We start from the raw sequence: 23,190 nt of genomic DNA, 5'->3' as shown, positions 1-23,190 counted from the left end.
CATATGCATACTCAATGGGTCAAAGAAAAGGTGTCACTAGAATGCATACACTGTCACTACCGTAATACCGTAGCATAGTACAAAATGGACCACATGGAAAAAAATGAGCTTTAGGTAAATGGAAAAATTTCAGGGCATCCTTTTATCTCAAGTTAAGTAAAAAGTAGTTAAGTAAAAAGTACTTCATTAAACTGCTGTTAAGAATGAGAGAATATAAACCAACTGATATGTAGGACCACAATATAAAAACAAATTCTGAAGATACAACTCTTATTAAATGCCTAATGTCAAGTCAAAGGATATATACTAAAATATATCCCCCCCCCACCATACACACAAACAGCATCTTAACACACCTGGCTGCTCCTTGTCTGTCATTCACATCTAGCCAAAGCATTGCCTTCTCAAAAGCCTTTCCTGAGAATCTGCATCACTCACCCAGTCACTTGATGATTACATCACTCTATTTTAATTCTTTGTCTAGTATTTATAACTGATTTTTTATTTCTGTACTTAATCTTTCACCGTTTTACTATCTCTCTCTCATGCTTAAATGTGAAATCCATGGAAAGCAAGCAGTCTACTTGTTCAATATTCTCTCCCCAGGAAAGAGTAGCATCTTCAACAAATGGTGCTGGGAAAACTGAAAATCCATATGCAACAAAATGAAATTGAATCCCTATTTCTCACCATGCACAAAAGCTAACTCAAAATGGATCAAGGATCTAGGAATTAAACCAGAGACTCTGTCTAATAGAAGAAAAAGTAGGCCCTAATCTTCATCACTTGGGGCTAGGCCCCAATTTCCTTAATAAGATGCCTATAGCACAAGAATTAAAATCAAGAATCAACAAATGGGATGAATTCAAACTAAACGTTTTTTCTCAGCAAGAGAAATACTAAGTGAGGTAAACAGGGAGCCTACATCCTGGAAACAAATTTTTACCCCTCACACATCAGATAGAGCTCTAATCTCTAGGGTATACAAAGAACTCAAAAAGTTAAAACCAAAAAAAAAAAAATTTTAAAAAAATAACCCCATCAACAAATGGGCCAAGGACCTGAACAGACACCTCTCAGAAGAGGATATACAATCAATCAATCAAATATAGGAAAAAATGCTCATCATCTCTAGCAATCAGAGAAATGCAAATTAAAACTACTCTAAGATATCATCTCACTCCAGTAAGAGTAGCAGCCATTATGAAAACAAACAACAACAAGTGCTAGCGAGGATTCGGAAAAAAGGTACACTCATACATTGTGGTGGGACTGCAAATTGTTGCAGCCAATTTGGAAAGCAGTATGAAGATTCCTTGGAAAGCTGGGAATGGAACCACCATTTGACCCAGCTATTCCTCTTCTCGGACTATACCCAAAGGACCCAAAAACAGCATACTACAGAGACACAGCCACATCAATGTTTATAGCAGCACAATTCACAATAGCTAGACTGTGGAACCAACCTAGATGTCCTTCAATGGATGAATGGATTAAAAAATGTGGCATTTATACACAATGGAATATCACTCAGCACTAAAAAATAATAAGATCATGGTATTTGCAGGAAAATGGATGGCATTAGAGCAGATTATGCTAAGTGAAGTTAGCGAATCCCCAAAAAACAAATGCCAAATGTCTTCTCTGCTATAAGGGGAGTGACTCTAAATGGGGTAGGGAAGAAGAGCAGGGGAAGAGGATTACCTCTAGATAGGGAAGAGGAGTCTGAGGGAAAGGGAAGGAGAAGGGGAATAGCATGGATGGTGGAAGACGACCCTCATCGTTATACAAAATACATGTATGAAGATGTGAATTTGGTGTCAACATATCTTGTGTACAGAAATATGACAAATTGTTGCATAAAGTTGTATTAAGAATTGTAAGGCAATAATAATAAGAGAGCTCATGTAAAAAAAGTAAATTAAAAAAAGAAAAAAAATTATCTCCCCAGATACTAGGTGCTCAATAAATATTTCTGTACAAATCAATGAATATCAGATCTGTGGCCCACAGCCCTTTCTGTGTGAAAAATCATGTGTGCCTCTCTGATTTTCACTCACCTAAGTATTGTTGCAAATTCTTAACTATCATGTAAGCATGTCTGATTGAAAATCTATTAATCAGTTCAATAAAACAAATTTATTTATAAGTTCAGTTATAGATACAGATTAATGATTGTGTTCTAAAATTGGTCAAATCACTCACATTCTATTAAAATTTTCCCTAAACAAAAATCCTATGAAATCAACTGCTGTTAAAATCTCTCTACATTTGGGAGAAGAAAGAAGGCAGTAAGTGAAATACAAGAATTATTTTGATCCCATAATATAAAAGATTAGTTGGTTCATGAACTGCCTCAATTCTGACTTTAGATAAATTGTCACAATATATCTCAATCAAAGCTAGTTGGGTTTTTCTGACTAAAATTAAAGTTATTTAAATTTTGGCAGGATTTAGAGAAATACAATATATGTCAGCAAAAAAACATCAGATAGTTGTCTAAAGACTCAAGTAAATTATATTCTTGGTACTGGGCACATAATTAAATGATCATGTAATTAAATTTTGTAATTTTTATTATTATTATCTTTATTTCATCTATTTAAAATACTTAAGAGGTTCCTAAAATAGGAAAATACAACAGCTTGAAACGAACATTTTTCTTTTCCTTTGTGTTTTCCTATATTCTTCAAATGAGACTTTCTCAGGAAATTTTACATAGTATTAATTCCAAAACAATACAAGTTTTGTTTTAGTTTTGGTACTGAGGACAGAACTCAGGAGTACTCAACCATTGAGCCACATCCCCATTCCTATTTTGTATTTTATTTAGAGACAGGGTCTCACTGAGTTGCTCAGCATCTCGCCATTACTGAGGTTGGCTTTGAACTCGAAATCCTGCTTCAGCCTCCCAAGCAGCTGGGATTACAGGTGTGTGCCACCATGCCTGGCTCAATACAAGTGTTTCTTGAGAAAAAGATTTCAAAACCAATATTTGAGTGACAAGCAAATCCATCTTCCAGCAAAAGTATAGTGATAGCAAACTAACTTATTTTTAATACCTATAGAATGCAAGTTAAAATTAAAATGTGAACTTTAGATAAATGACAAATTAATAGGGCCAAGAGGTTATCAAAGTTTTTGGCAAAGACATCACTTAATAACATAAATGTAAGTAAATAGTAATGGGGAAAACCTACATTTAAATACTTAAAGAAAGGAAATAATTCAAATACAAATACGAATACCACAATAAAACACGTATCCTTCTTATATAAATGGCATGTATACTTCCTAAATTACTATAAAACACTAAAGTAGATGTAAACACCCACAAATATAACACAAATTAAAAACTCCATACAGTAAATTGACTACTGTGTTAAAAATGATTATTGGGCTGGGGATATAGCTCAGTTGGTAGAATGCTTGCCTCATATGCACAGGCCATAGGTTCAATCCCCAGCACCACCACCCAAAAAAAAAAAAAAAGTTATTGGAATTCAAAATATAAATTCTCTTACCTCTCTGAAAGAGAAGTACAAGGGCCCTGGCTTCCACCTACAAAAAAAATTCATCAATTTCCCAATACAATGAGAGTAAAACATTTTTTTAAACTCCCAACTACATGTAGAGAGAAATTTACCAAAATATATCAGCGATATTTAAAAATACTCCTAGATATTTTATTACATAGCTGACCATGATACAGCAAGGTAGCAGATAATTTTAAGATTTGAACTTTGAAGGTATCTGGGAATTTCTATTTGGGCAGTGGGGTGGATGTAGACATAATAGATGTCTGAATGGTCTTTGAGTGTTTTCCTAAAGTCAGGTTTAATTTTTTTTTCTTGCATTCTCCTCAACTTCCTTTGATATCCATTCCTTCTCTCTCACTGAGTAAGATCAAAGTAAGAAAGCCTATATCTTTAAAACTAATATTTGATGTAGATATAGTTGTAAAAATTGGTGCATACTATGAAAGGAGTCAGGAAAAGCATGGGAGAAGTGGAGAATTATACTTAAAAGGAACTAATTATCCTTTTCACTATTAAGCCATGGGGAAGAGGGGAATCTGTTTTCACATGTAAATAAATGAAAAGAAGCTATAACATGTGAAAAGCCAGGTGAAAACTTTGATATACTTTCCTTAACTATGTGAGTTCAGAGCTGGTTATTTCATTATTTAAATACTCCCAAAGTCTCGATTTACTGTCTTTTCTAGCACCACTACGGAATCAGCAACAAAACTACTAACATAATTCTTTGATAATAACTCCATTATTGGTCACTTCACCTGAATCTTCTGCTCTGTTTGTTCTAGTGACACCTAGATTAACCCACAAAAGACACCATCACACAACCTTCCATGCTTGGGAGTTCAAAACGCCTTTCTGCTTGTCTAAGCATTGCAGGGAAAATATCTTTGCCCAAGGAGAGGATGGCTGAGGGTTGTTTTTCTGTTCATTGACAAGCAGGGAGATGTACTTTACTCCCAGAACCCTAAAAAAAAAACATAATATCAAGGTATTTGCAAGGTTGGTCACATCCAACTTCCAAGAAGTCCTTCTCTCCTCAAGGAAATAAAAGGAAATGCCACACCAACAAAATATTTGAAATAAAATGAAAAAGCAGATCCAATTACTGAGGAATGAACAACTTGATGAAAAAAAATCAGACTGGAAGACCTTTTTATTAAAAAAAATACACTTTTACCAACAGTGAACTTCACTATTATTATTAAAATGTCAAACTTCCTAAATATCAACTCACTTTGAGAACAAACTTAAAAATTCACATACAATCAGCCAATTCAAATATTAAAGAATAAGTCGAACATTCTTTGCTATCGTAGTGCTATCAATATTTGACCCTTACCTTTAAATGTTAATTGAGTCCCATTTTGGTTTACTATCTTTGCCTCCATCCACTCAAGTCAATTAGTAGTATCGTGAAAAGAGCTTCACCACTAACTACATATGATAAATACACTTCCAATAACAAAAATATATATTTTTGCTTTATAATATCTTTATCAAACACAATGTTTTTAAACACTACTCACTTTGGAGCTTCTTTGCAAGTTCTTGTACCTATGAATTCTATTATGCTGCTTTTCTATGTTTCCCCTAATTATTTTTCCAATATTTTTTTAAATACATGTTCTATTTCTTCTAAAATATGTTTAATCATGGGGAATTCCTCTGCTCTTAACCTTTCTTTGTTCTTGTACTTTTTATTATGCTTAAACATAAAACTAACATCTCTGAGGGATGACTGGCAGATTTCCAATTCATGGTCTTTCAACTGAGGTCTCCCGTTTTCAACTTTTTTTTTTTTTTTTAGGAGCATTTTAATTTAGAGGAAATAGCATGGCATGTTCATCACTCTCTGATGTCACTTCTTATTGTCATTCCACTTGACATACCTGGTTTTCTTATTCTTTTGGTTGATTTTTGGTTTTGTTACTAGGAATTAAACAGATCTTTTAAAATAATCCACTTTTTAAAAATCCTTGTTACCACATTTAAATACTCTTCCATTTACATCACAATCTTTACCTTCAATAAAGCTATTTTCCTTGATGACTTTCTATCCTAACAACTTTCATCTAACCACACTGCCTTTTTCCTTAATATCTAGGGAGAATTGTTTTTTATTGAAAATAAAATTCAAACCAAGAAGTATTCAGATTAATATAGATCTAAAGTATTATAAAGAGTCAACATGATGTTAAGCTAGTTTACTAACACTAAGCAATGTTTCACTGAATTCATGTATTTATCTAACACATAATAATAAAAAGAAGTGATTTGAGACCATATTACTAATTTGGGGGAATTGTGAGCAAACATTAAATAGCAAGGCATAAAATATAATATACAACATTTTAGATTATTAAAAATCCCTGTGAAAAGCTTGCTACTCTCTAACCATCACTGACTCTTAGTCATCAAGCAAAACTTTAGCCCTACTGCTTCCATGTCCCCTGTCGAACTCCCATCATCACTACTGTTTCGTTCCCCCTGACTCTATCCCTTAAAATTTTCTACTCTGCCTTCTAAGAATCCCTTCTTTTGAGCAAACTTCCTTATATTCTCAATGCATCAATGAAATCTTCGACCACTGATTTTCTTTTTTTTTAAGAGAGAGAGAGAATTTTTTAATATTTATTTTTTAGTTTTCGGCGGACACAACATTTTTATATGTGGTGCTGAGGATGGAACCTGGGCCACATGCAAGCCAGGCGAGCGCGCTACGGCTTGAGCCACATCCCCAGCACTGACCACTGATTTTCTTAACTACTGTCTACCTGTTATCTGACATAAAATCCCTGCCTGCTTTTGTCACCAAATCCTAGCTACTGAAATCTGGACATAATCACACAAGTTTATAAGCTATTATCACCTGTTAAAATGATGCCTAAGGTTCTACCTTCTTTATCAACTCATTCTAATCTTTTTCCCTCTTCACCAATCTTCAACTGCTCCATATTGTTATTTACTCTCAGCAAATAACATAGTCCTAACTTATCCAAATAGATTAAAGTATCAGTGATACTTCATTGAATTCTCTGCCACCAACCTGATGAACTTACAGTACCTAAACACCATTATCATCTTCCTCCTTCCCATTTTCTACCAAAAATAACATACTTCTTCCCTTCTATATGCTCTTCCATCTTTGCTCTATATTACATCTCCTCCAGACTTCCAAGCTCCCAGAACTCCTCTTCCTTTTTTAATTTTTCAAGTATTATTAGACCTTCTTTCTCTATTCCTCATGCCAGCTTAGAATAGAAAATGATTGATTTATATGAAAGAGTATTAGACTATGGAATCTTAAGATTACAAAAACCACTACATTTATCACAGTCACAATGACTTAGTCCATTGAATGCCTCTATTTCTTAACTTTCAACAAACATCTAAAAGTTTTTGCTCATTCTTTTCTGACACCTTGACTTGTATGACTCCGGCCTCTCCTGGTTTTCTTTCTGCTCCTCAATCACTACTTCTTAGTCTCCTCTGCAGAAGCATGCAAAAGGCCATTTGCTACAAGACCATCAAGTGGCTTTTTTAAAATCTTGGTATTCTTCTTGCACTACATGCTGTTATGGAGTGATTACACCATTCCCTAGGCTGACAAATCTTTATCTTTACCCAGACCCGTGCATGTATATCTTCATTTGAATGCTATTAGGCAATTTTAACTTGTATCTGAAACTGAACTTCTTAGAATCTTTTCTGATGTCTACCGTCCCTGCTGCACCAAGCAAAATTCTTTCTCTAAATTGCCCATCTCAATGCAAGCATTATCACAATCTTAACTGGGACTCAGAAAACTTGCTGTGCCTTCAAAATTCTCTCCCCTACATCTCATATCAAGTCAAATATTGAGTACTGTCAATTCTGCCTCCTAAATACTCCTCAGATGTTTCCACTTCACTACATTTCCAATATAAGCCCTTATCATTTCTCACCTAGACTAACAGCTTCTTAATTGATTATTCAACTTGCAGTCTTACCCTACCACTACAGTTTACTCACCTTATGATAGCCAGATAATTTTTCTAAAATGGAAATCAGGCTTTAACATTCCTTTGATGAACTGCCCACTATTCTTAGTATAACTAGGCTTCATGATCCTAGTTTTCAGTCTCATTTGAACTTTAGTCTTTAATTCTACTCTCAAAATCCTCATGTTCAATCAAGGGCAAATCCAATGCACATACTATTTATGTAATCCCACCTAGCTAACATGTACTCATCATCTAGGTTGTGGCTTTGGAAGAAACCACACCTTACTCAATATACCACTTCTCCAAGTTTAAGTTGTTCTCTCTACCCATTAATATAAGAGCTGAGCATACTATAAATTCCTCTTGGAAAGTATTCACTATTTTATATCTTAATTGGCCCTTTGCTTTTCTGTATGGTACCCCCAAATCCTACAATGAAACTTGACAACAGAGCATTCATAACTACTTTTATCTTTTTTCATTTCTACCATTTAAAGCAATGTGTAGAGGGCTGGGGTTGTGTCTCAGTGGTAGAGCACGTGCTTAGCACCCTAGCACATGTGAGGCATAGGGTTCAGTCCTCAGCACCATATAAAAATAAATAAATATGGGCTGGGGATATGGCTCAAGTGGTAGTGCGCTTGCTTGGCATGCGTGCGGCCTGGGTCCGATCCTTGGCACCACATACAAAGATGTTGTGTCTGCTAAACACTAAATTTTTAAAAATAAATAAATAAATATATATATATATATATATATATATATATATATATATATATATATATATATGTAGTACACAGAAGGCACTCAAGTATTTACTGAATAATAAAACACATTAAAATGAAAGGGTAAAGTTTCTAAGCTGCAAAGCCTGAGTTAAAATGTAAAGGACCAGGCATTGTAAAGCTGCTTCTAAGCTGCAAAGTCTGAGTCAAAATGTGAAGGACCAGATATTGTTAAGTTCCTATGCTACAGTCAAAACCTGAAATTCCTGTAGCTGTTAGGACAATTCCCGGGACTGCCCAGTAGATATTCCCCCTGACCATTTAGTTGTTTAATAACCTAGGACCCTGTGCAGTTTGGCACGTAGGCATTCAGGGCCCAAACCAATCAGTTTAAATGTATCCCCTCCTTAGGATTGACCTATCACTCCTGCCCGACCTGTTCCCGCCAATGAATGTACTAATCATGTTCAGGAATTGTTGTTCAATTTTCCCGCGCCTTATGATGATTTGCTCTGATGTATGCAAAGTCCCTGCCCTCCCTAAAAATGTGTACTTAAGCACTGCTCAACCCCTGCTCGGGGCTCTGGGCTGCTCTCCCTTCTTGAGTGAGCGCAGAGGCCCAGCATGCTGGATCTGCAATAAACCCCTTTTGCTGAAGCATGAGTCGGTCTCTTGGTGGACTCTTCCTCCGACGTTCGCCGGACCCTTACAAAAAGTATTGTAAACTTAAAAGCTGCCATCACATACAGTCTGTTGATTCTACAGTATTTCATTTGCAAAATAAAGTACATTTGCTCCATAGGACAATTTGTAGCATATGTTTACAAAAATTTCATTAAGAGCTATGTATGGGATGGGAGTGTAGCTCAGTGGCAGAACACTTGCTTGGCATGCACAAAGCCCTGGGTTCAATACCCAGCACCATCCAAAAAAAAAAAAAAAAAAGCTGTAAAAGTACATATTAAATTTATGTAAGCATACTAAACATATTCTGTACACCCAAAAAGTTGGAAAAAGTCATCATTTATTTCCTCAGCTTTCTTTTTGCAAAGTAATTACTGCTGTGGGTTAATTAGGGTGTCATAAATAGACATTTACTAAGCAGAAAACTCTACCTTGTCCTTGTGGAAATTTAGATATATGACATCATTAAAGGAAAACATGGAAAAAGTGATTATTATTATTATTTATTATTATTATTATTATGGAGCTGAGGATTGAACCCAGTATCCTGTGCACGCAAGGCAAGTACTCTACCAACTGAGCTATATCCCCAGCCCAAAAAAGTGATTTTTAAGAAGGACTTGAAAGGAAGAGAGGTCAAAAAGACCAAAGAGGAGAGTACACTGACTTCTGAAACTTTAAGAAAAATTCAAGTACTAGAATAACCAGGGACAATAAAACAGATTTCATATATTATAATTTAGAAAATAAAGGAGAAAAAGTAGATGGAATATAGATATTAAGCAATTATTGATTAATATACTGCTCAAACTGGTAACAACAACTTCATTCGACAAATTATTCAACAAAGCTCATGTGCCGGGGCTAGATATACAAACAATTCCAGCATGGTTCCTGCCTTCATAAAGGCTACATTTGAGACAAAATAATAATCAAGAAAACAAATTAACGTAAGATTACATATTCTGTGGAATAATATGAAGAAAACAAGAAAAATGCCAAAGAACAATGGTATCAGAAGAGGCCCATAGCCTAGAAGTGGCTCATCACATCTGAACCGGGCAAGAAAAGGAAAACAAACAGCCATACACATCATAGTTGAGTATGGATTTGATCTTTAGTAAAATGGTATACTTACTAAAGAGCTGTAAATCAGTTAAGTAATTGAAAGAATTTTTCTCCTTCCTAAAAATGACTCCAGCTAATTAGATAGAGCAGGACAGAAATATAAACTGCCTCAGACAGGTTGGTACCTTGGTCAGATATCTATCCTTGGCAGAACAAATTCATCTTTCACTCAAATCTAAATCCACCACTACTGGATTGTGGGGTGGAGTGTAGTATGGAGTACAAGAAGAGTACCAAGGACAAAGATTTTAAACTAAAGGCCATGACATAACATCATTTTACCATATCAACTTAAGTATTGTAATTACTACCAATTTCTTCATCAATAAATTCAGGACATTCCCTTTTAGTTCTAAAACTCTATGGCACTGTAATGAAAAAAAAAACAAATTTAGGACAAAATTTTAAAGGAGGCAAAAAATGGAGTGGCAGAATTGTGAATATCTTGTTTTTTTAAAAGTAGGTTAATAAATATTTTATACATAAAGGTAGGAAACTTTGAGACAGATTATAAAAAAGGCAAAGATGTCAAATAATTATTATACAAGCTGTACTTGAAGAAGGTGAGTACTGTGGCATTTAGAATTGAAGTTAAAAATTTTGGTAGTATGTAACAAAAGCTATTTTCAAAGGAATCTAATGAAGGAAAATGTCCTTTTCTCATAAGCAACATTCCAACAACTTATAAACTTGCAAAACAACTATTTATTCCAATAATATTATTTAATTAGTTTAAACTGCACTAAATCTTGATATTGATACTTTAAGTTAAAAATAAATTACTTTTCCATTTAATTAATGATTAAAAGTCACATGCCAAAATAATCATGACATATAACAAATATTTTCCTTTTTAAAAAAAATTTTTTGAATTATAGGTATCTGATCAGTTATTATTTCCCTATGATCAAAGATCTTAGCATTTAAGATAGCAATTTATATATATATATATATATCCAATTCTAACAGGGTACAGAGAAAATATCATATTTTCTGTGCTGTTCCTTATTTGAAAAAGGATGCCAAGAAAATATTTAATTCACTTGGAACATACCTCCTAATATTTATATGTAGGTATAAATAGTACTTTCTTCTGCTCTTACATTTTTTCCTCAACTAGCCATGAAAATAACAGTAATTCCCAGTTCTCTCCCTCCCTCATTTCCTCCCTCCTCCCCACACCCCATTACCTGGTAATTTTTACTAATCACTTCATAAATTCTCAGAAACATTCAGCTATACTCTTTCCATATGAATGTTAAAATTCAGAACTAAGAAAATAAAGACTTTTGTTTATGAATAGTGTATATAACAAATTTTTTTTCAATTATACATGACTCATACGCAGGCAAACCACTGACTGAAGTCCAGTGTTTACTTAGAAAACAAGTTATCTGGTAGCCACAATTCCCTAAAGATTGTAGCAGAAATGTGTAAAAGGCTTCAAAATACTTGAAAAAAATCCCATGGAAGACAAATTAAAATAAACAAACATACTAGAAAGGTGATGATTCTTCAAGTAAACATGAAAATCTTATTAAAATGCAATATATGTTTTTCTTCAAAAAGGAAATCTAAGAAGATGAAATATGAAATAGATACTTTATATAAAATATTTACATATACAATGCAAAAAATCCACTATGGTTAGTAGCCTTTATGGATTTGAAGAACTAGATATTTACATATCTCTCTTTCTGCATGTGTGTGTGTATGTGTGTATGTGTGTTTTGTATATATTTTTAACAGTTGACAGCTGTTTTAGAGCATACAGAGATGCCAAGCTGAATGAGGGTCTTGATTACTTCAAGATTAGCTATCTAAAGTTTCTATTCATTTTAAGTGTTGTTAGTTGGAAGAGTCATTAGTCACTTCCTTGTCTCATAGAACATCAGCATACATTTACATTGTTAATGAACATTTGGGGTAAATGAATTAATGGCACTTTTAAACATCAATTCACTCCTAATAACTCAGTATGTCATAGAAATGTTAGGCTAGGATATAAATGAAAAGCCTTTTCAGTAAAGGTAACTACTCATTCTGTAAACAATAAAGGATAAAATTAATTTAAATTTTTTTTAATATTTAATGAAATAGACTAGAGAAAAATATGCACTTAAAAAACAGAAAACTATATTCTCCACTAGGCATAAAAGCCAGAAATAGTATGAAAACTGTATTAAAGTATTTTATGTACATGTAAAATACTTACAGAAGTATGAGCAAATTTATTTAACTTATTTAATGGTGAGTACTGCTTATAGGTATTAATTACATTTAAGACAAATCCTCACTTGAAAAGCTTTCATGCTTACTTTTGAAAGGGTGAAGTTTCTAAACTGCAAAGCATGGGTTAAATTCCTGAGGCAGTTAGGACAAGGCCCCACTGGCCATTTAGTTGAATTATGGCCTGGAGTCCTGTGCAATTCCTCACATAGATATCAGGGTCCAAACCAATCAGTTTAAATGTAACCCCCTCCTTAGGCAAGACCTATCACTCCAGCCAGCCCTGTTCCCGCCAATAAATGTACTAATCAAGTCTAAGAATTATTGTTTGATTTTCCCGGAGGTGTAAGGTGATTTGTTAAAGGAGACTGTGATGTATGCAAAGCCCCCCCCCCACCCCCTGTCCTCCCCAAAAGGTGTACTTAAGCATTGTTCAACCCCTGCTCTGGGCTCTGGGCTGCTCTCCTTTCTCGAGTGGGCATGGAGCCCTAGCATCTGGTTCAATAAATCCCCTTTTGCCAATTGCACGGAGCTAGTCTCTTGTGGTCTCTTCCTCTGTTTCGCCGGTCCCTTACACTTTCATGCTTACTTTCATCCTTACTACTGGGAAAGCTTTCATGCTTACTATTAAAATACTGAAAATAAAATGGTCACATTTTCATATTATCAAATTCTTAAACATCAGGCTGTTGAGTCTTTATGTAAGAAAATATGAAAATAAAAATATCACAAAGTCATTTTGAAATTCTATTTTCATTCAAAACATCAATGGCATTTGCATGATGCAGATATTAAAGATATACACACACACAAAAAAAATAATAAACTCCATAAAAAGGCTTACATTCTAAAGATATAGCCAATTTAGTAGTCAACCAATTCTTCAAATTCTCAAAACTCGAGCCCTTGACATTAATATGAACACACAAAAAACAATAATTCTATTTTAAGCATAAAACACATATTAATTACTTTTACTAATTTAAGATATTTTAAAATAGACCTCAAAACCTGATATAATGGGTATCATTGCCAGAATGTTGCAACTCTACAGCATGTACCACCAGAGAATGAAAAGTTGTGCTCCATTTGTATAAAAAAAAAAAATCATTAAATTTTCTTAAACCTGATATATACATTTCATGAGTTCAAAATTACAAGTAGTCACTGAGTCAATGAGTTTAATCAAATATTTAATGATCTACCTAAAACTAAGGATAAAGCTTCAAAATTTCTCACACATTCATTCCTTCCTTTTAAGTATGTTATTACTATCATTGAGTAATCACTAAGAAAGATTTTTGACATAGACACATTTGTTAGGTTTTAATAGGACAGACGCTGACTATACTCTACTTTTTAACAGTTTACAACTGAGTAATTTGAGTATAGATCTTTAGAAGTATGTCAAATTTTCAATTATTTGCAAAAGGAAGAGAAAAAAAAACTCAGGCAATTATTTTTTAATCCTGAAATAAACTTGGTAAAGCAGTGAAAAAACCCTGTAAAAATCAATACCTTTAAAATATGTTTGAGAAAGGACTCTGCATTTGTATGCTGACATCACAGTTTATTCTCTTTCCTGCCCCGCCCTGAGAATGACAGTGTATTAAACATTTGACTAATGCTTCTGTCTGTAATTCAAAGTAGACTTTTTGTAGCATTCATTAGTGTCAATAGTGTTCTGTAAATATCCAGGAAAAAGTTCTTAAAGTTCTTGAAGTTTCCTGGTGAAAACTGTACCCACAAGGAGGACCAAGCTAACTATGCTAGGTTTCCTAGAATTCCTAGACAGCAATTGCATACAAAACTCACCTCCAGACTTGTTTGAATAACTGGACAAGGGGTCAATGCCGACTTCTTGTTCTTCTGGCTGCAGAGGATGTCTAGTTTCAGATAAGGAATGATACATTGTAGAAAGTGGACAGTATCACCAAAAGGAACTTCCTAGGAAATAAAAATAAACGAAAAATATTTTTTCTTTCTTTCACCTATGACAAGGAAGACATATAAGACTGAAATGATTAAATGAGCATTACAGACATTAACAAGTTTTCCACAGGCTCCAGGGACTGTTACTACACCTTAGTAGGCTTATGCAAAAAAGCAAAAAAAAGGTGGCAAAAAATTTCCATTTAAACACATTCTCCCAAAATTTGAACTTCACTTATATCCTTTATTTCAATGTTGAATCACATTCATTTTCAGTAAAATTTTGCAAAAACAGCTGAACTGGAAATTAAAAAACAAACCCTGTTTTTATATTTATGGCATCTTTTACTACAAAAATAATACATTCACAATAGAAACCTTCAAAGTACAAAAAATTCAGCAAATGATAATCATTTATACAACTATACTAGCTAGAAACAGCACTGTTACAATTTCCATGTACTATACATACTTTTCTTGTCTTTGTTGTGGATATTTAAAACACATATGTTTTTAATGTGATCCATCATGATAAACACCATGATTTATCATGAGTGTCTTCCTTCCCAGTACAATAAAAATATGTGTATGTTACCATTTCTAATGGATTCCTAGCATCCCATCACGTAGCTATCACAATTTATGCAACCAATATCTTATTAGTAAACAATTAGAATGCTCTCAGTTGTTCAATACCATAAACAACCTCACAGTAAATATCTGTGTCAAACCCATGACCATTTCCTTAAGATACATTCCTGTAAGTATACTTGCTAGATTGTAAAATATATTTGTAAATTAAGATTATATAACTTTTTCGTAAATTGTGCTTTAGCAAGATTTGAATATAATAAAAAAGTTCATTTCCCTTAGGCTTATATGGATCTTTTTGAACTGACACAACAGAGATTCATTGAGTATCAAGAAAATGCAATGTGATTTACTAAAGATTTTCTGTTTCTTTGACAATTATTTGTTGTTACGATTTGAAAACATGCTTTAAATATTAAGTATATTAAGTCTCTGGCGTATGACACATTTTTTCTCAAAGGGTGTCCATCTTTAAGTTGTTATGACATAAGGGTATTTTGTGACAGAAAGTATACATTTTTCATTTTTATGCATCAAATATGACTGTATCTCCATCATGGGTTTATTTCTTGTGTTATCTTACAAAGGCACAATTACATAAGTAACCACCTATATATTTTATGATTTTGACAGAGCTTCCCCTCAATTCTTATTCCAAATATTCTTGTTCTACATTATTCCAAATTGAAAACATTAAAAAAAAATCTAGAGTTTCTAAGGTACCTTAACTATTGTGGTTAAGATCCCAAATGTGCCCCCAAAGCTCATGTGTAAAAGGCTTGGTCCCCAGCCATGGCACTATTGGAAAGGGGTAGTAACTTGAGAACAGCTATATTGAAGGAAGTTAGGTCACTGGAGGGCATGCCCTGGAAGGCTATAGTGGCCCTGGCCCCTTCCTCTCTGTCTTCACCTCCCAGTAGACATAAGGTAGGCAGCTTTGCTCCCTCCACCATGCAACTCCTACCATAATATTCTACCCACCCAAAAGCAATTGAACCAACCAATTATGCACCAAAACCTCTAGAACTGTGAGCCAATATAAACCTTACCTCCTTTAAGTTGATTTCACAGGTACATTGACACAACAATGGAAAACTCACATGTTAACTTCTTGTAATTTTTCTATAGCCATAGGGTACAAATTAACTTTTCAAATCAGAATTCTAACAAAAATTAAACGAGGCTCATCAATTTTATCCAAAATAATGCAAGTAAAATAATATTTCAAATTTCTATGTCAGAGAAGACATGAAGGAAAAAAATGAGAAAAAATAAATGGGAAAAGACAAGTCCAAAAAAAATGAATACTTAATTTTATAAGATATAGTCGTTAGCTATGAAGAAAAGGTCTCAGTGATACTCACGAATACACAAATCCTTGATCAACTTTCCCCAATACAAAATGTTCCTCTGTTCCATTCACTTTTTCTCTAAAATCCTCACCTTATAAAACACACCTTTCCTGTTCACTTCCTCCATTTTTATTAGAATCCTCCAACTCCTCACCCACCCACAAATCACAGTATGATGTTAACAAATCCTATGCCCTGGGATTGTAGCTAAAACAACAGAATCAAAGGCTTAAGGAAAATAGAAAACTTATATTGTAGAGATAAAATAAAAAATTTCTAAAGCCAGAAAACCCTAAATCCATATATTTAAAATAGTTGTCACTATTTGCTTCATATGTATGCAAATCAATACACATCTATAAAAGGAACTCTGGGAAATTATCTACTAGAAGATAGCAAAATATAGATAATCAGATAATATAGAAGTTATTTAAAAATCTGATAATCCTGTTGAACAAATTAATGAAAAGAAAGTCTTCTACAACAATAAGGCTAACCAAATTTAAATGCCTATTACATTCAGGCAAAAAGCGTTATTAATTACAGTGTACATTTGCAAACAACGAATACTGTTGTGAAAACACTCTAAATTCTTCATGTACACTTATCATTTCATCTTTCTTACAACTTGGTGATGATGTGTCTCCATTATCTTTGTTTTCAAATTAGTTTAAGAGAAAACTAATTAAATTTGTCTAGAGTAACACAATTAGAAAGTACTGAAGCCAGAATTTGAACACATTCTGTCTAGATCCAGAGCTTATATTTTTTCTCATATACTACAAGGGGATCTCAATAAGTCAGTAAGGCACACAGATCAAGTATAAAACAAGGTGTAAGATGATGAGTCTGTGAAAAATGAAACACTCTTAATTCTGCTTCAGCTCTTTCAAGACAAAATAGATATACAGAATTTTCTGTGAACTCCCCTTACTTGTAATTGTGGCAAATAATTCAAATTTAGAAATACTGTGCAGAACAGATTAAACAGATTCTGAAATTGTATCTGAGCAACTATTTTTAAATGTAATATTCATATCCTCTTCCATGTTGCTACATCTTAAAAATATGAAACTAAAAATTTTTAAATGACTTATTCCAAGTTAACAGCTAGATTTACCTTAAAATTTCTTTAATATCCTAAACCATGTTTTTATAACTTCATTACCTAAATTTCTCTTTGTATATAGATTTCACATATCTAAAATGATTTGTATGAATTTTAAACCTTATAAATAACAAACAACTGACAAGCAAATTGATATCAAAGTCTATTTTAAAAAGGAACAACAAGCCAGGTGTTATGGCATGTACCTATAATTCAAACTATTCAGAAGCTGAGACAGGAGGCTCTCTGGAGCTCAGGGGTTTAAGACCAGTATAGGCAACATAGAAGATCCCCTACTCAAGGAGGCGTTTGGGGGGGGGGGGGATTAAAAAACAAATTGTTACCACATTTAGTGACAAATGCCTGTAATCTCAGCTACTTGAAAGGCTAGTGGAAGAGGAATACAAAAGTTTGAGGCCAGCTAGGACAAAGCAGAAAAACCTTATCTCAAATTTAAAAAAAAAAAAAAAAAGACTTGCAGTTCAGAGGTAGAGTGCTTGCTTTGCAGGGGCTGTGGTTCAAGCCCCAGACCCTGAAAACAAAGATGTGGGATGTGGCTCAAGCGGTAGCACTCGCCTGGCATGCGTGTGGCCCGGGTTCGATCCTCATCACCACATACAAAGATGTTGTGTCCACCGAAAACTAAAAAATAAATATTAAAAATTCTCTCTCTCTCTCTCTCTTTTTTAAAAGAGAGAGAGAGAGAGAGAAAGAAAAATGTCCTTTTATATTTTATTATTAAATTAGGATATACTACAATAGGATGATGTTTATATATTCATTCAACGTATTACAAGATACTTAAAGATCTTTTCAACAACTTAAAGGAAATTAAGCTCACTAATGTTTCAATGGATTTAGTTATAATTATAAATCTTCGGTACTTGGCAAGTATATGGTAATCCCACCCCCCAAACTGGAATACATTAATCTATAATCATTCTATATAATCAGGAATCCACTATCTCCAAATTTATTATGCCTATAGTTTTGATTGAGATACTGAAATGCTTTTATAATTAATAAAAGTAAACCTGATGACTATTAATAATGAGTTATTTCAAGCAATCTGTGGAAGAGAAAAAATGTGAAAAATATTCTTAGTTTTCTTTTAATTATAATCTTAAATATTGATCTAATTCAAAGGTAACTTATTAAAAAGTTGGCATTTTTTTGTTGTTTTATTTTAATATAAAGGGATATTTTGGCATTTTAGAATATACAAAAATACTCAAATGTGTCAGTTATTGCTATGCTGATTACCTTATAAAAATCAGAATAAAACATAGCTTTAAATTGTGAAATACTTCAGAAATTCTCAGTTTCTTTCATAAATATACCACAAGAAAATATGTCTCTACTTATTTTGATATTTCTTACATATAAATTCAATACCTTTATCACACTATATGAAAATATTTGATAACAATTCATACAAAAATGAAGATAGTTTTGTCTTTAGTTTTAAAAATAATCACTCTAAAATTAACAAAAACTTTGAGTTTTAATGATCCATTACATCTTAAATTTGTATTACAAACTTTGACTTTTATACATGATCTCTACCATCTAGTTTCTACATAGAGAAAAACACAGAAAGACCAGAAGTAGGCCTCTTTGTAAATGACTACTCAAATCCATGAGAGATACATTTCAGTTCTCTCAAATGCTACACAGCTATGTCTAGACTTCTTGATAAAAATGATACCCAATTTTTATGGAAAAGGGACTGTCTTTACTTTCTTATAATTTTTATAAATAACAAGTTTCCCTGTTTTACATAAATTTGAAATTCAGAAACCTCAAAACTGGTTTTAGTACTATCCTGGTCACAGAAACTGACAAATTAGGTGGAAATTTCCATCTCATCTTAAGTTACCTTCTAAGGACAATCTTAAAAGATACCTGCACTAGTTTCACATATCTGATTCTTATAGCATTAAATGTAAAACTGATCTGTCTAAAAAGAGGGAAGTCCTGTGCTACTGATTAACAAAATGGTGGAAGTTTAGCACTAAGTTTGGAAGACAGTTTTAAAGTACATGAAAACGTTTTAAAACTTCTTTCACATGCATAAGCGTCTCAAAAACTTCAAATTATTACCACTTTACAGATAAAATGATAGACTGAATGAATAATACTCTTTTAAAATGATTATAACAGAACCTCTAGGTTTTGTGTATTTCAGTTTATATCCATTACTTCACTGTTTCTAATACTTAGGTATTGAATTAGCATTCCGAGTTGTGTCATTCTAAAGACATCCATATTCAAAAAAGCCCATAAGCATACTACATTCATTTAAATTCACTGATGGTAAACTTAAAAAGTCAAACACTAAAATGACAAAGTAATATTATTTCACACAAAGATTTCTTCAATAATAAAAACATATCAAAGAGCTTAAATAGGCTACTTCCAGAATATGATTATAAAAGGAAGGGATACAGCATAAATGTGTGTTACAGATAGCATGTATTTACTATGATGAATATTTAACCTAAAATATGACATCTTGGCTATAAAAGCAAGTTTTTATTAATAGAAGCTCTATTTTTATAATAGGAGATGAGGTAATTAACATTATCTATAAAATTAGGAAAAAACACCTTTAAGTGTTAGTAGCTAAAGGTACAGTTGACAGTTGGAATTAATGATGTTCTCTGAAGTCTTAATTATAAGGGAAGAAGGGAGGAAGAAGAAAAAAGAAAAAAGAACAGTGTTCAATTTTTAAATTCTGTCAATCTTTAATGCAAAAGTGTTACACTGGACTTTAAACAGATTAATTGTTAAAATCAATCATTTGAAAGTCTTAATATTTAATATTGTTAGATTGTATATCAAAGTACTTTTATTATTTATTTATTCCAAACCTTTCCAGAATACTTCATTTGACAACAGGGGTTCTGTTTCTCACAATATAAATGCATTTACAATGCCAAATAAATCATATATAAAAGCATTTGTCTTAATACATGTCATTCAATATTAAGTATCACCCATTGGTAAAACCCTAAAACCCCAACTCATTTTTACCAGTCATAAAGTTGTAATATAAAGTGCTGTTTAATAAACAGGTACAGGACTACACAATAAAGTTCTTCATACAAGAACAATGATTTTTTTAAAAAAAAAAGGTACATAATCCTTATAATTTTATGCTGTTAGAACAAAGGTTTAGGGTTAACTGGCCACTGAAAATTAACATACTACACTAATAATGTACACAATGAAAACTATGCAGAATACATGAAAGTTTCAAGTTAGACTTGATCAGTTAAAACTGCTATAATAAAAATACTATTGACTGGGTGGCTTAAGCTATTTGTTTTTCACAGACCTGAAGACTAAGAAATCCAAGTTCAAAGTGGGGGTAGGTTCAGTTCCTCATTTGCAAATGGATATATTTTTGCTGTGTCCTTATATAGAGGAGAAAGAGGTCATTTCTCTCCCCCATACCTTCCATAAGGGGGTTAATCTCATTAATGAAGGCTTTCCTCCAGTGACCTAATTATTTCCCAAAGGACCCACTTCCAAACATCTTCACATTAGAGATTGGGGCTTTTTCAACATATGAACTGGGGGTGTGGGGTGACAACATTCAGTCCTTAGTAAGTATGTAATATAAGACTTAAGTAAAAAAAATTCTTAAAAACTTTTGAAAAAGTTTTTTGTTTTCTTTCTGGAAAAACACCTCTCCTGACACTAGAATCCTAGTTCATCTCTCTCACTGAATTCTAATGCCCTTTCAACTGGTCTTCCTGCTTCTATTCTTCACTGTTGTTATAAAGCCAATCATAACAATCTTGTTCCTTTTGTTAGTTTGGCTGGGACAAGTCACTCAATGTGAGAGGCTTCAAGAGACTTTTCTCTCAATTACAAAGGTGTAGACTATTAATTATAGTGCATTAGCCAATCCTAGCTCGACTCTACCTCTGGCATTCTTGTTATAATATATGTTACAATATATAATTCTTGTTATAATATTAGAATCATCACTACATTGATATTTTCTAAAACTTCTACATGAAATCAGCCTAATAAACCAGCTTCCTAAATCTTACCACACAATAGTCAATGTGATTTTTTTTTGCCATTATAGTTTCCCAACACTTTTAGCATGAAGTCCAAACTCTTTAAGAAGCCCTAAATTCATCTCCATGAATAACCCTTTGATTCTACTCTCCCTTTTCCCTCAATATGCTCTACCCACAGGGTCGTTTTTTCTTACCCTTCAAACAAATACTGCTCATTGCCACTTTAGGTCTTCGCATATCTCCTGTTATTCCTCTGGGAATACTTTCTCCTTCATATTATTCAGGTATCTGCTCAAATTGAGGCCAGCATAAAAAGCTTTTCCTGGATCCTATCTAATCCATTGGCATATCTTGTCCATTACAACCTCAAAACAAACTCCAGAAGCAGATCACTGTGTACCACACTCAAGTCATCCAAGTCATTGCCACCCACATTGTGGTCTATATAAAACTCTTCAGTGGGCTGGGGATGTGGCTCAAGCGGTGGCACGCTTGCCTGGCATGCGTGCGGCCCGGGTTCGATCCTCAGCACCACACACCAACGAAGATGTTGTGTCCGCTGAGAACTAAAAAATAAATATTAAAAAAATTCTCTCTCTCTCTCTCTCTCTCTCCCTCCCTCCTCTCTCACTCTCTCTTTAAAAAAAAAAAAAAAAAACTCTTCAGTAAGCTTCCTGTTCCCAGCCATGCTTTCTACAGTTACCTAATTGATCCATTTAAAATTTAACTCAGCTGCCATCCATATTTCTCTTTTGCTCACAAGCTAATGGCTTCTCTTCTCAAAATAAAATAAAAAATTTCCACAAAGCACTATACAATTTTGCTCCCTGCTACTGCTTTGAACTTTGATCCACAACTCTCTCCACTTTTCACTCCAATCCTCCGGTCTTCAAGGTCTATTGATAGTTCTTCAAATGTGCTGAGCAAGTTTTTAGCAAAGGAAGAGGGGCGAGGGTTGTCCTTTCTTCTTTCCAAAAACAAATATCCAGAGGATTCTCACCCCAATTGCTTTTAGGTCCTGGCTCAACAGTTGCTTTGTTTGTGAGTTCACTGAGGACCACACTCCCAGATATACAACTTTATACCCCTCCAACCCAATCCCCTTAACAGCTTTATTTTTCTTAAAACGTTTATCAATATCTAATATATTACACATTTGTTTCTATTTTGTTTACTATGGACAATTCCTCTAAATTCTAGTAAAGCAAAGTTGTCACCCAGGGAATGTAACCTTATTTTTTTTATTATGGCATTCTGGATAAAGTTTTAAAGAGTCATAATAAAACACAATGAGAAGAAATTTAACTCTGAGTTAAATACTAATTTAAATTAACTTTTAAAAAGTTGTTAGGTGTATGTGAGGGACATATATTAGCACAAAATAAAATTTCTAAAATAAATTAGACTTGATATTTGAGGAGATAGATCCCATGAAACCGAATAGAAGGCTGGGAAATAGCAGCTCAGTAGGAGCATTTGTCTACCATGCACAAGGCACTGGTATGATCTCCAGCACCACAAAAAGTAAAATGAAACAGACTAAAAAACTAGGTGAGTAAGATCTTCAAATAATAATTAAAGGAAGAGAGAGTTAGTCCCAGATAGGGTCCTCTCTAGGCTAAGGAGTCCAGCAGACACCTGGTCTGTGCTGCTGTTCGGAGTACATGCTCAGAACCATAGGAGGAAAAGGAGAACCTGAGTTCCCTGATGACCAATAGATTTCTAAGGCCACTCTTGCAGAGCAGGTGTGTGCACTTGTGTGTGAGGGTGTGTCTGAGCATGCATACTTTTGCCACCTACACTTACCTGTGCTTATTCATACTATTACCTGCATAAGGTAGAAAGCTGTTATCTTTAACAATGCCCTTCAGCCAAAAAACCC

General features: G+C 33.5%; 1 protein-coding gene across 1 annotated transcript in view; it reads right to left on the bottom strand.

The window, feature by feature from the left end:
- Tbc1d5 (TBC1 domain family member 5) overlaps nucleotides 1–23,190 on the bottom strand; it is a 507,456-nt gene that overhangs the window by 305,717 nt on the left and 178,549 nt on the right. Inside the window, exon 4 of the mRNA XM_078038310.1 lies at nucleotides 14,104–14,235. Within this exon, the coding sequence (XP_077894436.1) occupies nucleotides 14,104–14,200 (97 nt within the window). The 5' untranslated portion in view covers nucleotides 14,201–14,235. The remainder of the gene's footprint in view (nucleotides 1–14,103; nucleotides 14,236–23,190) is intronic.

Source organism: Ictidomys tridecemlineatus, chromosome 2 (genome assembly GCF_052094955.1).
Source record: "Ictidomys tridecemlineatus isolate mIctTri1 chromosome 2, mIctTri1.hap1, whole genome shotgun sequence".
Taxonomy (NCBI): Eukaryota; Metazoa; Chordata; class Mammalia; order Rodentia; family Sciuridae; genus Ictidomys; species Ictidomys tridecemlineatus.
This window is presented reverse-complemented; position numbering and strand designations above follow the sequence as displayed.